General features: G+C 39.4%; 1 protein-coding gene across 3 annotated transcripts in view; it reads left to right on the forward strand.

Moving 5' to 3' along the window:
• SCAPER (S-phase cyclin A associated protein in the ER) overlaps positions 1-13137 on the forward strand; it is a gene marked incomplete at its 3' end in the record, with an annotated part of 134504 nt that overhangs the window by 75746 nt on the left and 45621 nt on the right. For all 3 annotated transcript variants that reach the window (XM_080626273.1, XM_080626271.1, XM_080626272.1), the window contains exon 20: positions 5601-5716. In XM_080626273.1, the coding sequence (XP_080482399.1) occupies positions 5601-5716 (116 nt within the window). The remainder of the gene's footprint in view (positions 1-5600; positions 5717-13137) is intronic.

Below are 13137 nucleotides of genomic sequence, written 5' to 3' on the forward strand. Positions count from 1 at the left end.
TGCCACAGATGCCAAACCCTGATAAAATCCACCCTATCTTGTTAGCGAACACACAAACAGTTGCTCCCCATCTGCTGCCTCTGTCTGAAAGGTTAGGAAGCCCTTCCTTCTTGATCACAAAGGACATAATTATTGTCTGTAGAGGAGTCAAGTACAAAGACAGTTCATCCAGTCTGACCGCTACTACACTGCAGGCCACCAAAGATTAACAGCTGCTTCTCCTTTGATTAGGTTAGGTAATAACAGTTACTTTAGTTAATAATTGGATGGATTCCCAGGCCATGTAATTCAGGTTTAGGCTGTCATTTTTTGCTGGCATTTAGCTGAGCTGTATTATTGGAACAGAGCCTGTAATCCTATTAGTCAGTTGTCACTCAAGCCAGAGGAGAGGAGAGAAGGGGAATTCAAATCCATTAAGGTGTTGTACCAGGTAGGTAAATAAGTCAGCCATGCTTCCCCAGTGTGCAGGGAGCTGTCTTGGCTGTCATAATGAAAAAAATAATTTTAAGAAGATTGATTTTAAGTTTCTTAAAATGTTTAATTCATAATTAATCTGTAAAATGGTTAGATGGTTTGTTTAATTGATTGTTATTTCTGTTTCCCTTGCCACACATGCATTGGTGTGCACACACTCTCTGCTAAACTTACTTGATTCATGCACTCTTCTGGTGAAATTAGTTGCCGTGTGCTCTATATGACAAGTTTAGATGGTGCAGAGATTGAAAATACATACTTCATATCGCATCAGCTGTGTTGGCTTTCCTCCTGTACAAATAAGACCACTGTATTTCACAATGATAGACCTGAGAGGGATAAAGAAAACAAGACTTTTCATGTGCTGGCTTTAAGTGCTACATCAGCTGTTCTGAAGACTAAGCCTCTGTTATTGTTTTGCTAATGGTTAAGACACATTAGGTGGCATCCCCAAGGCTTTTCTGCCTTCTCCTCTCTCTGTTAAGAAGTGGCAATAATAACCATTTTTGCCTACATGATCATTTGTCCCTGCTCTCCTGCGTGATCAGCTAACTTCACCGCCTTGAAATCCTTCTGTACTTTGAAATCAGAGAGTTTAAAAATGCCATTTGTAGTTGTGAGTTTCTGAAAATACGAATGAGGAAGCCAAATTTTTACACATCGTTTGAAAAACAGATGTTTATATATTGTCTTCTGTTTAAGAAATATGAATCCTGTTGCATTGATCACCTTTGCTGAATAACCTTCCCAATCTGAATATGCAGCCACTTAAAGACTGAGCAGTTGATATGGTGAAATGATGAAATGGGTTGCATAAACATCTAGCTAAGTAATTTGGGACACTAAGAAGTCTGGAGGATTCTTTCAAGCAGCCAAAATGTGTCATTCTGGTTTATGCTCTTTTCAAATAGGGATGTAGTATTTACTCCCTGCAGACTCTGTCATTTTTCATCCTCACGTAGTGCCTAATTTGCTCAGTGTTTTGGCTGCTACCAGAGTAGAAGTTGTGGTTCCCTGAACGGGTCTTTCGTTCTGACAGAGATTCAAATAGGGACCAGTTTAAATAAGGATATTATTTAGGTTTGAATAACTTATGTGCCTCAGTCTACCTCTTTTGAATTTCTGTTATGTTGTACTATGTATCAGCTAATGTAAAGCTTTAGCACTACAGAACATTCAGTGAGTTTGTATTGTATTTTGAAGGATATAGCTTAATTTTGGAAAGGCAGATAAATTGGGTAAGATGGCCTGCTCCTATATGTTTATACTTTAAGAAATATTTCTTTAGGTGAATATACAGACACATCAAACTTTGAAAGTTGTCTCAAGTAGGAATTAATTCAGGCATACTTTAAAATAATTTGGTATTATTTGGCTGTTATAGTTCAGAGATAGAGTAATACGTATCAACATTGGAGAGGTTTAATACTGTTCATTAATCATAGAATCATAGACTGGTTTGGGTTGGAAAGGACATTAACATTACCTAGTTCCAACCCCCTGCCATGGGCAGGGATGCCTCCCAGTAGATGATGTTGCCCAAGGCTGTGTCCAGCCTGGCCTTGAACACTGCTAGGGAAGGAGCATTCTCTATACACAGCTTGTCAATATGAGGTTTTGTAGTGTGGATAGCTGAGGGATTGCATGGGCACAATTCCTTTTTACTCCGTTTCCTCTGGTATAGGTCACACAGTATTCACTCTGAGAACATCAGTAATGCAATATTCAAGTGACTCTTCTGGCCCTTTGTGGCTAGGGCACGTTTTCCCTTCAGTTCCCATGACCTCTGTTGACCCAAGGCCAAACTCAAGGTGCTGTGCCTAAACCTGGGATTTCAGATAGCAGGATGCTTGCCTGGTGACCAAGGGCATTCACAAGTACCATGTCCCAGCAGTTACTATGGTACTCAGCATTGCCTTTCAACAAAACAGGTTAAAAGCTATTAGGAGTTCTCCATCTTAAAAGAATTCTTGAAGATAAATACATTAAAAATCATGCCAGAAGTAGTGTACTGTTAATCCCTGTGTGGCAGTTTTATAGTCCTTTGTAAGCACAGTGAACAAATACTGTACTCATGCATCTTCCCCGATTTTGCTGCTGGTTTGTTTCTTCATTTTATTGAAGGTTTTTCCCCTCTCTCTTCTGTGCACACAGTTAGGGATTTATTTCCCTGATGGCTATGCATCAAAATGCTGATTAATTTTTATGAGTAATCTAGAGAGGAGAATAACAGGACATAAGACTAAATCCTGTAAAACTGGGAGAAATTATAAACTTCTGCTTCATAGGAAACTGTAGTAGTAAAGGAAGTTCATTACAATTTAAATATGTACTTTGCAAAGTATACTTGTATTTTAGCAAAGTATTAGACAGAATTGAAACAGGCACTCTGAAAAGAGTGTGTCTGTAAAAGGAGCGATACTCCAGATTCAGGTGGAATGAGAGCATGCAGGAAATCAAACAGCTTCAAAATGTTAATATTCTTTTTAAATAGATACAGGAAGATTTCCTCTCAGAAATAGGGAAGCATTACAGCTTCTTTCAGTGTGGCTCTGGTGACTGATCTGGGGGGGGGAAGTTCCTTTCTGGACGCTTCATTATTGGGTATTTATGCAGAAGAGAGGAGTTCTGGAAAAAAATCGCAGATAGGAAGAGTTTCCATGAGGAAAAATGAAAGGATGGGTTTAGCATTAATGAGTTTACAGAGTTGAGAAGCAAGCCAAGTAGGAAAATGTAGCAGTGTATGATTTCAAGAATGAAGTAATTACTGAAGGGAGAAACAAAACGAGTGCAATAAAATGGGATATAACTCAGAGTAATGGGATGAAATAGAGAAAGGGCATATTTGGTCTAAATGGCAGGCAAGACTTCTTCGCCACAAGTGCTAATAGGTTGTGGCATAATCTCCCATGAGAAATAGGGAGAGTGAGAAGTGGGAAGTGCTTGGCACGTTTAACATTGGAGTAGCACTAACAAATATGCTGTAGCAAATAAATCAGCAGCGTCACATAAACGTCTTTCCTGTTGGTGTGCTGCAGTGCCAGCATGCCAATCACACACAAATCCTCACGCACATTTGTCTGCACTGGTTATTATGTGCGTCTCTTGATTGCCAAGGAAAATGCAGCCGTGAAATAACAAAATCTGGCTTTCTACTTGTGAAGTTTAAAGCTGAAGTGAAAATCGATACGTTGGAAAGGCCCTGGGCTTGTGCTCTGCAGTGCTGGTGGAGCAGGCGAGGAGAGAGGGAACGTTGGAGAACTGTGGCCTTGAGCCAAGGTGCTCCGCTAATATGATCTGATTTGTGGCAGGACTGTTCCTTTGCTGCTCGGCTGTCTTTTCCTTACGGGTCCATCAGGAGGTCGATGGAAAGCACTGGGGGGTCAGTGCTTACTGCAGTTACCCCAGGCACACTGCAGTGTGAAACTTAAGTAGTATATAGATGTTTGCTTGAAAGAAATGTCATGGAGAGAAAGTTGCATGATTTAAAAGTAAGATACATACTGTTGTATTTATGTATTAATGTCTAATTCTCACAGGGAAAAGTGTTTCCCTTTAAATAAATCATATTTTGCTCAGTTTTATTTCCAGTTGTTCAAAGAAAGATTTTACTGCCAGAGTCACTAGGAGTTTTTTCTGTTACACAACCTGCTGTAATATAATACATTCTTTACAGACTAATAATGATTGTATTTATAGAGCACTTCCCATTTTTTCCCACATGCCAAGTGCCTGCAGCACTCAGGGGGAAGGGAAGAAAGAAGTTATTTCTTATTAACTAGAGTATCTTCATCATTGACAAAATCAAGTTGATTAAATACGAACTGCCAATAAAATTAGACAAAATGAGCAACTTAGAAGTAGAAAAGAAAAAGCTCTTACTTGCTTTACTTTAAACTGTAGGAGATAAAACCAGTTTTGCAGGGAAGGAAAACATGAGTAAGTTCTAAACTACAGGACCTGCTCCAGCCAAAACACAGTAAATTGGAAACTGTACATTCAAGGATGGTATTTAAGTGAAAAATTCTGCTAAGTGGAAGTACAGAGAGGGCACCTAAAATGAAGAAAGACTAATTTAGAAAGCTGGAACATATACAAAACTAGTTGACACTGAATCTTTCCATTTATAACCAACGGCACAGCATAACAAAAGCAAAACAAACGAGATGTGTCATAACTCAAATCTAAAAATATTCATTCATTCTGCTACATTTTTAATAAGCTGCAAGCAGTGGATTAGACAAAGGACCTGGGAGAGCAGTAAGTTTGGAGTTGCTGAAGAGAGAAACTACAGCAGTCATCCGTGTGCCGTCTTCAGACTTCACCTCTGTAGTTTCCCATACCTGAAGCACTACCAAAAATCTCATCTAGATTTTTAACGGGGTTCTTAAACTCTGAGCAATTACTTTGAGAAGACAGAACAGCTGACCAGCTTCTATCCTCACCAGCATCTGTCAGGCCACATTTCTGCCTTCCCAAGATTAAGGATAAAACAAGATACCTATGATCTGACTGGTGATGCTCTCAGGCTCTCTTCCAGATCAGAGACTTGACTTGCGAGGTCCATGTTCTTGTGAAGTGTGTTAACCAGGTGTCATCAACCAAAAGACGGTGTTTGTGTTTTAAAGGGATCTTCCCAAGCTATTCTGTGCATACAGTGAACAAATCAGGGAACAAGCCTGGAGGCTATCTCCTTAAAGAGTTTGATAAAAAGAGGAAGTACCCAGCTAGAGATTGTCTATAGTCTTTAAATGATATCCAAAGCTATAAAGTATAGCTACAAAGATACCAGCAACAGATCAGGATTAACTTTATTAGAATCTCTACAAAGGTATGTTGTTACAGAAAATACGGTATTCAACTGTCTCGGCTGTAGAATACTGGATATGTGTGCATAATCTTTGAATAAAATAGCAGCTGAGAATTCCAACTCCTACTCTAAACAATGCTCTTCCCTGTGCACCTGTGGTGAAATGCTCCTTTTCATGGGTGTTCAACATGATAAATCCAGGTATTGAGAAATTTCCACACTGACGAAACTAAGGACAGCTGTCTACGTGGTGTATCTTCCAGGTAGGAATTTCTTTAATTGATGTTGGTTCTGTTCTGTGCGTGTGTTTCTCTAGAACACAGCAGACCAAGTAGCATTCCGAGCTGCGGGAGGACTGACAGCCCTCGAAAATGTTCTTCAGGCAGTGACTTCTCCCACCAATTTGAATGCAGTTTCAAGGATTCCTTTTAAGTAAGTATGACGGGTCCTTCATTTGCCACTTAGAATCACCTGAATGTGTGCTTCACATCTGCTGCTTCACTGCTTCTCCTGATAATCCAGTGTTAAACTTCAAAGAAGAAAGTTGTGCCATATTCTGCGCTGCCATGGAAGGTGAAAGACATTTCCACTCAACTTTTCTAACTTGGTGGTTTCATTTCTAGCTATATTTGAGCAGGGGCATCCCTCATTGTACAAAATGAGAAAAGAGGCAAAACTGTATTAGACAGAAGAGGTACGTATCTTTTGAAGTTAGTCTGTAAACACGTCTAGTGGGAAGTGGGGGAATTTTTTGAAGGGTTGTAATTCACTGGAGTCTGAATGCTTTTAAAGTGAAGCAGTTGTAAGATACTCCTGCCTGAAAGGGCTTCTACAAACAGGTAATTCAAAATTCTTGTGGATTACAGGAATTCCTCTTTATAGCACATCAGAATAGAAGGATTTAAATGTTTAATCCCTAAAAAAAAGGTGGTGACTAAAGTGAATGCCTGTAAAAACTGATAACTCAAAAGCATGCTTTTTTCCCTAATCTCTAATTGAAATTTTTATCCATTCAAAAACATATATGTGCTCTCAGAGCAGAGCTAGGCATGGTTTTAGTACAGGAGGAACCAAGCCCAGGATATCTTGTGTGCCATTGTCATCATTTTTGTGTAGGTATATTTTAATATTGTAATAATTCAAATTTAAGCACTACATTGTGAGGGTTTGGATTAAAACTGTTCATTAATATGTTATGGGGCAGGTGTGAAGTGCTAGAAAAGAGCATCGAGGCATACAAAAGCATTGCTTTTAGTATCTTGGCTCTTGAAAGAGAATGAAACTACTTTCCTGCTGAGTCATGCAGAACCCACTTGCTGCAAATCCAGCCAACTCCACTGGTGAGCAGTCCTGAACTGGTCCTGTGGGGAGCAGCTCAGCAACAGCCCTTGGCCTCCTTAATTTGCAGAGACTCTAATTCTGAGTTATTCTCATCAACGTGGGATCAGCTTTGCAAGGGAAAGGGCTGCACTAAAACTTAACGGCCACATTTAGCTTTACATTCTTAAGATTCGGCATCTTCTATACATCTTCAGATTTGGTTCTTTCATTTTAGGAATAGTCTTACTTTGGCAATATTCATTGAGGAGGTTTGGGAATGTTGCATTTATGTCCCTGAAAACATTGTGTTAGAAGCTTGTTAGGGGGTATGGAGATGTATTAGTTCTCAAAGGAACTTGTATGCTGGTAAATAGAGCCCCATGTCAGCTACATTTGTGTAACAGAAGAAACGTGAAGAGATTTATCGGAGGTGCTTCTCTGTACGACACTTACTGACTATCCGGTACCTATTTCAGACCAGTATAACTGGTTTCTCAGATTCCTGAGCCTATTCATGACTGAATTACAAAAAGAATTTCTAAACCCTTGAAAAATTCTTTAGACCTTGTTTTATTAATGCAAGTTTTCAACTCTTTCTATTTCCAAAAGAAATTTCAAGGCAGGAAAGAGATTAATACAAACTATTCTGACAGCTTTGTATGGTAAAAAAAAATCTACTGAAGAATTTAGCTCCATGCCTTAAATAGAGCATTCATTCAACATTACAGCAAATTGTAGTCTGCAGTTTGCAGCCATCTGAAAGTACTGGAGTTTGGAAGGTTTACATCAGGTTGCATGTAATTTAACACAGGATTTTGCTTTCGAAAGCTAACTGCTCTTGCAGGTTTTTCTGTAAGACTCTTAACTGCTTGAGTCTAACTCAGAGTCTGCTGGAAGTGTCACAGTGAACTTGGTGTTGCCGCAAATGATGCAAAACCTTCTCTATTGTAATTTCTGGAGTCATCTTTCTGATAGAGAACATAATCTGTGCAGAGTCTGCAACTCAGCTGTCGAGAGCAAGCTGCAGTTCCAGAGGGTGGGACTTTGTATGCACAGTTTGAAACAGGCAGGAACGTGGCTGGTTTAGAGGAACAGCATTAATGTGTATTAGTATGGTCTCACTGAACGTATTTAAGAAGGTCTTCAAATGTGTTGCTTTACATACAGAATGTTTGAGAGAGTTTCAAAACCACAGGATAATCATAGAACATATTTTGTTCTTTAAATGAGGAAATGTAGCACATTTCTCAGTTTAATTTTGGAAATTAGTTTGAAATTGTTTTTCTGTCTTTTGTGCAAATATAATTTACATCCTGACTTCTTAAACTTTTAATCTAGAGAAATAGCAGTTTTCTCTGTTTAAAGATAGAGCAAAGCCTTGTGGAAAGAAGTTGAATTAAGACCCCTTCTTAATTGCCCTTGCTTTGCTGAAGAACACTGCTGTACATAAGATTGTTTGTGTGCTCTTGCAGTGTATGAGTTTGTACTTATCTTATATTGGGAATTCATCGTTGTTTTGTGATGAGGATAAGCTATTTACAAGTAGGTGAGGAGATTACATAGGCTATTACCTCCATCTCTCTTTCTCCAAAATCCTGGCAGTATGGTGCAGCTCAGAACTTTAATCCCATGTCTACAAGATAAAGCTTTATTATCAGAAGAATTAACAATATGCCTGTTGTTTTGGACTACCATCCAGATTGGTAGCTAGACCAGCAGGACAGCAAATGCCGTGAAAAAGATGTGACATTTATGAGTCAGATGATACATTTGGTGTTGGGGCAATTTTTCTGTCCTTCAAATAAATCACTGAGAAAGGAAAAGAGAAAGCAGGGGATCATAGTAAGTTTTATTATTGGTGTTAACATACAAATTAGTGCCCAGCCATGTTATTTCTTAAAGTAGCATTTGTAATTTCCCTGAACTTGTTCAGTTCTCCACAAAATAAGACATACTTAGCAGAATCTCAAGAGCTTTCAGAGTCTTATGGTATTTTTCTTATGCTTCTACTGAAAACCAAGTAAGAGCTGCAGAGCAAAACAGTGACTTAAAATGTAGACCAGAAAATGAGTCTCATCCTCTGCATTGCTTTGCATATTTGCTATGGGCAACTCATTCAGCCCTTTTGTGCCATAACATGTTACTGGCCTTGAGAATTGTAACAAATCTGCTAACAAATGAGGTTTGTAGGGGTTGTTTAATTAGCATTTGTGAAATACTTTGAGTTCCTTGGGTTACCAGCATTTTTAAATAGAAATTAGTAGGAATTGTGTAGGGAACAAAGGAGGACTTTTGTTACAAGTTAAGACATGATTAAAGTTGAGTTTATTATAATGTATCTTTTCTACTCATACAATTTCTTGCATCATTTACTTAAAGCAAGTATTAATGGGGTAAAAAAGCTTGAACCATAATTACACACATAAAAAGCAGAAAACAGTGCTCACGTAATATTATGGATGGGATTGATACAAATTACTTCTTTCAGTAAAAACTATTTTGAGCTGGGAACTGATTTTATAGCTTGTTCTTTATAATTTTTACATGGTTTTATGAGCATACATTTGTTAAGCTGTGCTGTTACAATTCATTCAGTTCTACAGCTGGTGTGGCCAGCAGCTTGAGGGAGGGGATTCTCCCCCTCTGTTGCTCTCTGGGCAGACCCTGCCCCTGCAGCCCCGATCCAGCTCTGGGGCAACAGCACAAGAGGGACATGGAGCTGTTGGCGCGAGTCCAGAGGAGGCCATGGAGTTGCTGCGAGGGCTGGAGCAGCTCTGCTCTGGAGCCAGGCTGAGAGAGCTGGGCTGGGTCAGCCTGGACAAGAGAAGGCTCCTGAAGGGGAGACCTTAGAGCAGCTCCAGTGCCTAAAGGGGGTGCAGGAAACCTGGAGAGGGGCTTGGGACAAGGGCCTGTAGGGACAGGCCAAGGGGAATGGCTTTAACCTGCCAGAGGGGAGACTGAGATGAGCTCTTAGGCAGAAGCTCTTCCCTGTGAGGGTTGCTGAGGCGCTGGCACAGGGTGCCCAGAGAAGCTGTGGCTGCCCCATCCCTGGCAGTGTTCAAGGCCAGGTTGGACACAGGGGCTTGGAGCAAGCTGCTCTAGTGGAAGGTGTCTCTGCCCGTGGCAGGGGTTTGGAACTGAATGAACTCTAAGGTCCCTTCCAACCCACACCAGGCTGGGATTCTGTGATTCTATAGAATTCACAATTTTTTTACATAAAGTGCAAAACAGTCTTTCTTCATTTCTTGTAAGGTTATTATTCCCTCTAGAGAAACATTCATTGGAAACTAACAGTTGCTACAAGGGCATAAAGATACTCTAAAGAGAATGAATAGGGTGCAAGTTCAGCATCTGAAACCTGCAGCATCTGTCTATTTCCATGTATACATATATACACACTCTTGCTGCCTGTCTCAGAGCTGGATTTCAAGCTCTTGGAGCTTAAGAATAAAGCAGTGTTGTTCTCCTGTGCAATACAGGAACAAGTTTTATTGTTGAAAGGAGCTCTGTGAGATGTTATGAAACACTTGGATTGAGAACCAGATCTCGCAATGAAACAATCAATAGGCCAGGAACTGGGAGTCAGTGATGCCTTGATTTTTATAAAGCAAAAGTTGCAAGCTCTCCCCTACATACCCTGGTGCACTGGGGTGGGTTAGTTCTGGGTGTTTGGATACTGTTCTTGCCCTGGTATTTTGAATAAAAATTACAGTTGGTCAGCTTGTTTCTGTCAGGCAAACCGAGGGAAGCAAAGATGTGCTAGCATAAAAGAAAATCATATATATATAAACTGTTGAGATCTAGCTTGAAAATGTTGACTAGAATGAATCCTCTTCCTGTTTCTTTGGACTCATCTATAATAAATATAACAAACAAATGCATGTTTTTGTCTAGTCTAAAGACAGATTTATTTTTTGGATCAAAGTTTGTGTACCATAATGAGTGCTTTTATAATTGGATTTACTCTAGAGGAAAGCCTTACATCAGAGGGCAGACTTACTGTGTGGTTTGAGTATACATGCTGTCTAACATAGCTCTAAAGCTGATTTGTGGGTGTGATACGAAGTTTAGAGCAACACCAGTAATCAATAAACAGCTGCTTTACGTGAGGCTCTTACTTTACCAGTTCAGCTGATTTGGGTATCTCTTGAGATAAAACTTTTGGAATTAAGAGCTTCCAACAGGGAAAGAAATGGTAAGGAAGGTCTTGAGTTTTTCATCGCAAAGAGTTTAAGTGGCGGTTAAATAAAGTTCTGGCTTGACATTAGCAGCACTGCGCTTGTCTCAGAGGCCTTGTGCAGAAATGGTGACAGTTGACAGCTGTTGTTCCCTTAATAAGATTAAAGCAAAGAAATTAGTTGTGCTGTCTTTAATCTGCCATTTAACACTGCGAACCACCTGGGGACGATGTCTGTGCTGACACTTCCAATTCTGAATTAGACAAACCCTGTGGAACTGAATCGTAGTTCTCAGCGTGCCGTGATCAGAACGTATTCAGACGAACCGTAGTTGGCAAGCTCATGTTGTCAATGAAAAGAACCCTTTTTCTTGTTGTGAAAATTTAATTTGACATCCATTTGCTTACACCACCTTTTCAAATGCATTATTTGAGTCTCTGAAAACACAAGGACTTTTTCTGACAAGAGATTCAGTTGGGAAATACGAAAGCATGATGCATTATTACAGTGGAATTTGTTCTATTTATAAAGTGGGGAGGTTTTGTGTTTTCAAATGTAAAATGAATGTTCCTCTTAGGAATTAGGAATCCCATATATCAAAACCCATTATTGCAATGAATTAACTGAATCACCGCAGAAACTTTGAACTGCTGTCAAAATTACAAGTTAACCTCCCAAGTTCATATTTGGCACTTTGGGTAAATTACAGTGTTAATATTTAAATAGAATTAGTCTTTATTTTAGAATAGCCGATAAAATGATAGATGCTGATTTTAATCATCTACGTCTCACCTGAAAATAGGAACTGCCCGTACAGTTCCATCTGTCCCTGTAAACACACCTACACAGAGGAATTATCTTCTGTGAGAAGTAGAAGTAGGTGCTAATGAAAATAATTTTCAGCATTACTGAGGAAGGTGAAATAAATACCTTCAGAAAGCCAGGACAGGAAAAGAGAATCCTGCTGCGGGGCAGGTTTTTAACACATGCACGTGAAGCATGCTCCTGAATTTTGTATAGGTGTTATCCATGTAGGGTAAAAATTAGATGGAAGAGGGGAAAATTAACCTGCCTTTGATCAATAAATAATGATTTCATATTGTTTTCATATCATGTGAAGTGCAGATAGAAACTGATTTAAGTAGGCAGTAAAATTAATTACCAGTGCGGTGAAATTTATGTAACTGGTAATACGGTGATACTCGGAATATTAGCAAAGAACAGGTATAAATGTTCTGGATGTTTTTACAGATCAAACCAAGCAAGGTGAGGCTTCTTTTTTAAATTCAACATTATTTCTCCAGCTGAAGAAAAGACAGTCCAGAAAGACAAATGAAGAAAAGGCTACTCTTAAGTTTTGTGGTCTCTGAGCATTTCCAGCTTCTCTGTGTTTAAGCATACAATGTATGTGTGTAAGATGCTTCCGTTTCAACTTTGGTAAGCCATGCTAAGTAATGGGAGGCCATAGCAACAGCACAGCAAGCAGCACCATAGCCTGCCCTGTTGTGTAAATAACTCTGTTGTGGCACAAAATATTTTAGGAGAAGACTAAAGCATAAAAGTCAACTGTCTCTTTATAGTCTGTTGAATTAGTCTGCTTGTTCTGTTAAATACCAGCTTGGAGGATTTCTGTATGATAACTTGTCACTTAATTGCAGTCCCACTTTTGTGTGGCCTTTTAACAGTGCTCACAATTGTATTTTCTTCCATGGAGCTTATTTGAACTTAGTCATGGGTTTTTTGCATGTTAAAAAAAACCAACAAAGTAAAAGGTTTTTTCCTTTTGCTTTGCTTCAGACAAACAACTTGAATTTCTAACCATCTTTATTTGTTACTGTATGTATTTACTATACATTTTGTGTTGTGTGTCTGTGTGCAGATTTGTATGGTAACAGTGATGGCTTTTGCAGTGAGCAAAGTTCAAGAAATGAATTTTGATGAATTCTGAAATAGTATTATCCATGGTCGGATTAATCTTCTCCATGAGTATATTCTATAGGACTGGTACCAGCTTCCCTGCAAATCTGTTTGGAGAAGAAGACTTTAATTGGAGCAGATGGAAATTACTGCACATGATGCAAGGAACAATTGGGCATGTTTTGTGCATCTGGAGCTCTCCGTGGCTTGTTGTGCTTATGATTTTCTGTTCTTAGCATTGCAAACCTGTTCCCTTTTCTAGCCAGCCACAGGTGTAGGTCAGCTGATGCTATTGCAGTTCCATACCAACAAGTCTGTGCAGTCGTGGGTCCCAGCATGCCAGGAGGATTTTTTGGACAGGAATTTCACCTGCTCAGTTTTGCTTGCTCAGTACAAATTACTTGATCCTCTCCACTCCTTGCATTAGTTCACAGGCGC

The sequence above is a fragment of the Psittacula echo genome (assembly GCF_963264785.1).
Source record: "Psittacula echo genome assembly, chromosome: 10".
Taxonomy (NCBI): domain Eukaryota; kingdom Metazoa; phylum Chordata; class Aves; order Psittaciformes; family Psittacidae; genus Psittacula; species Psittacula echo.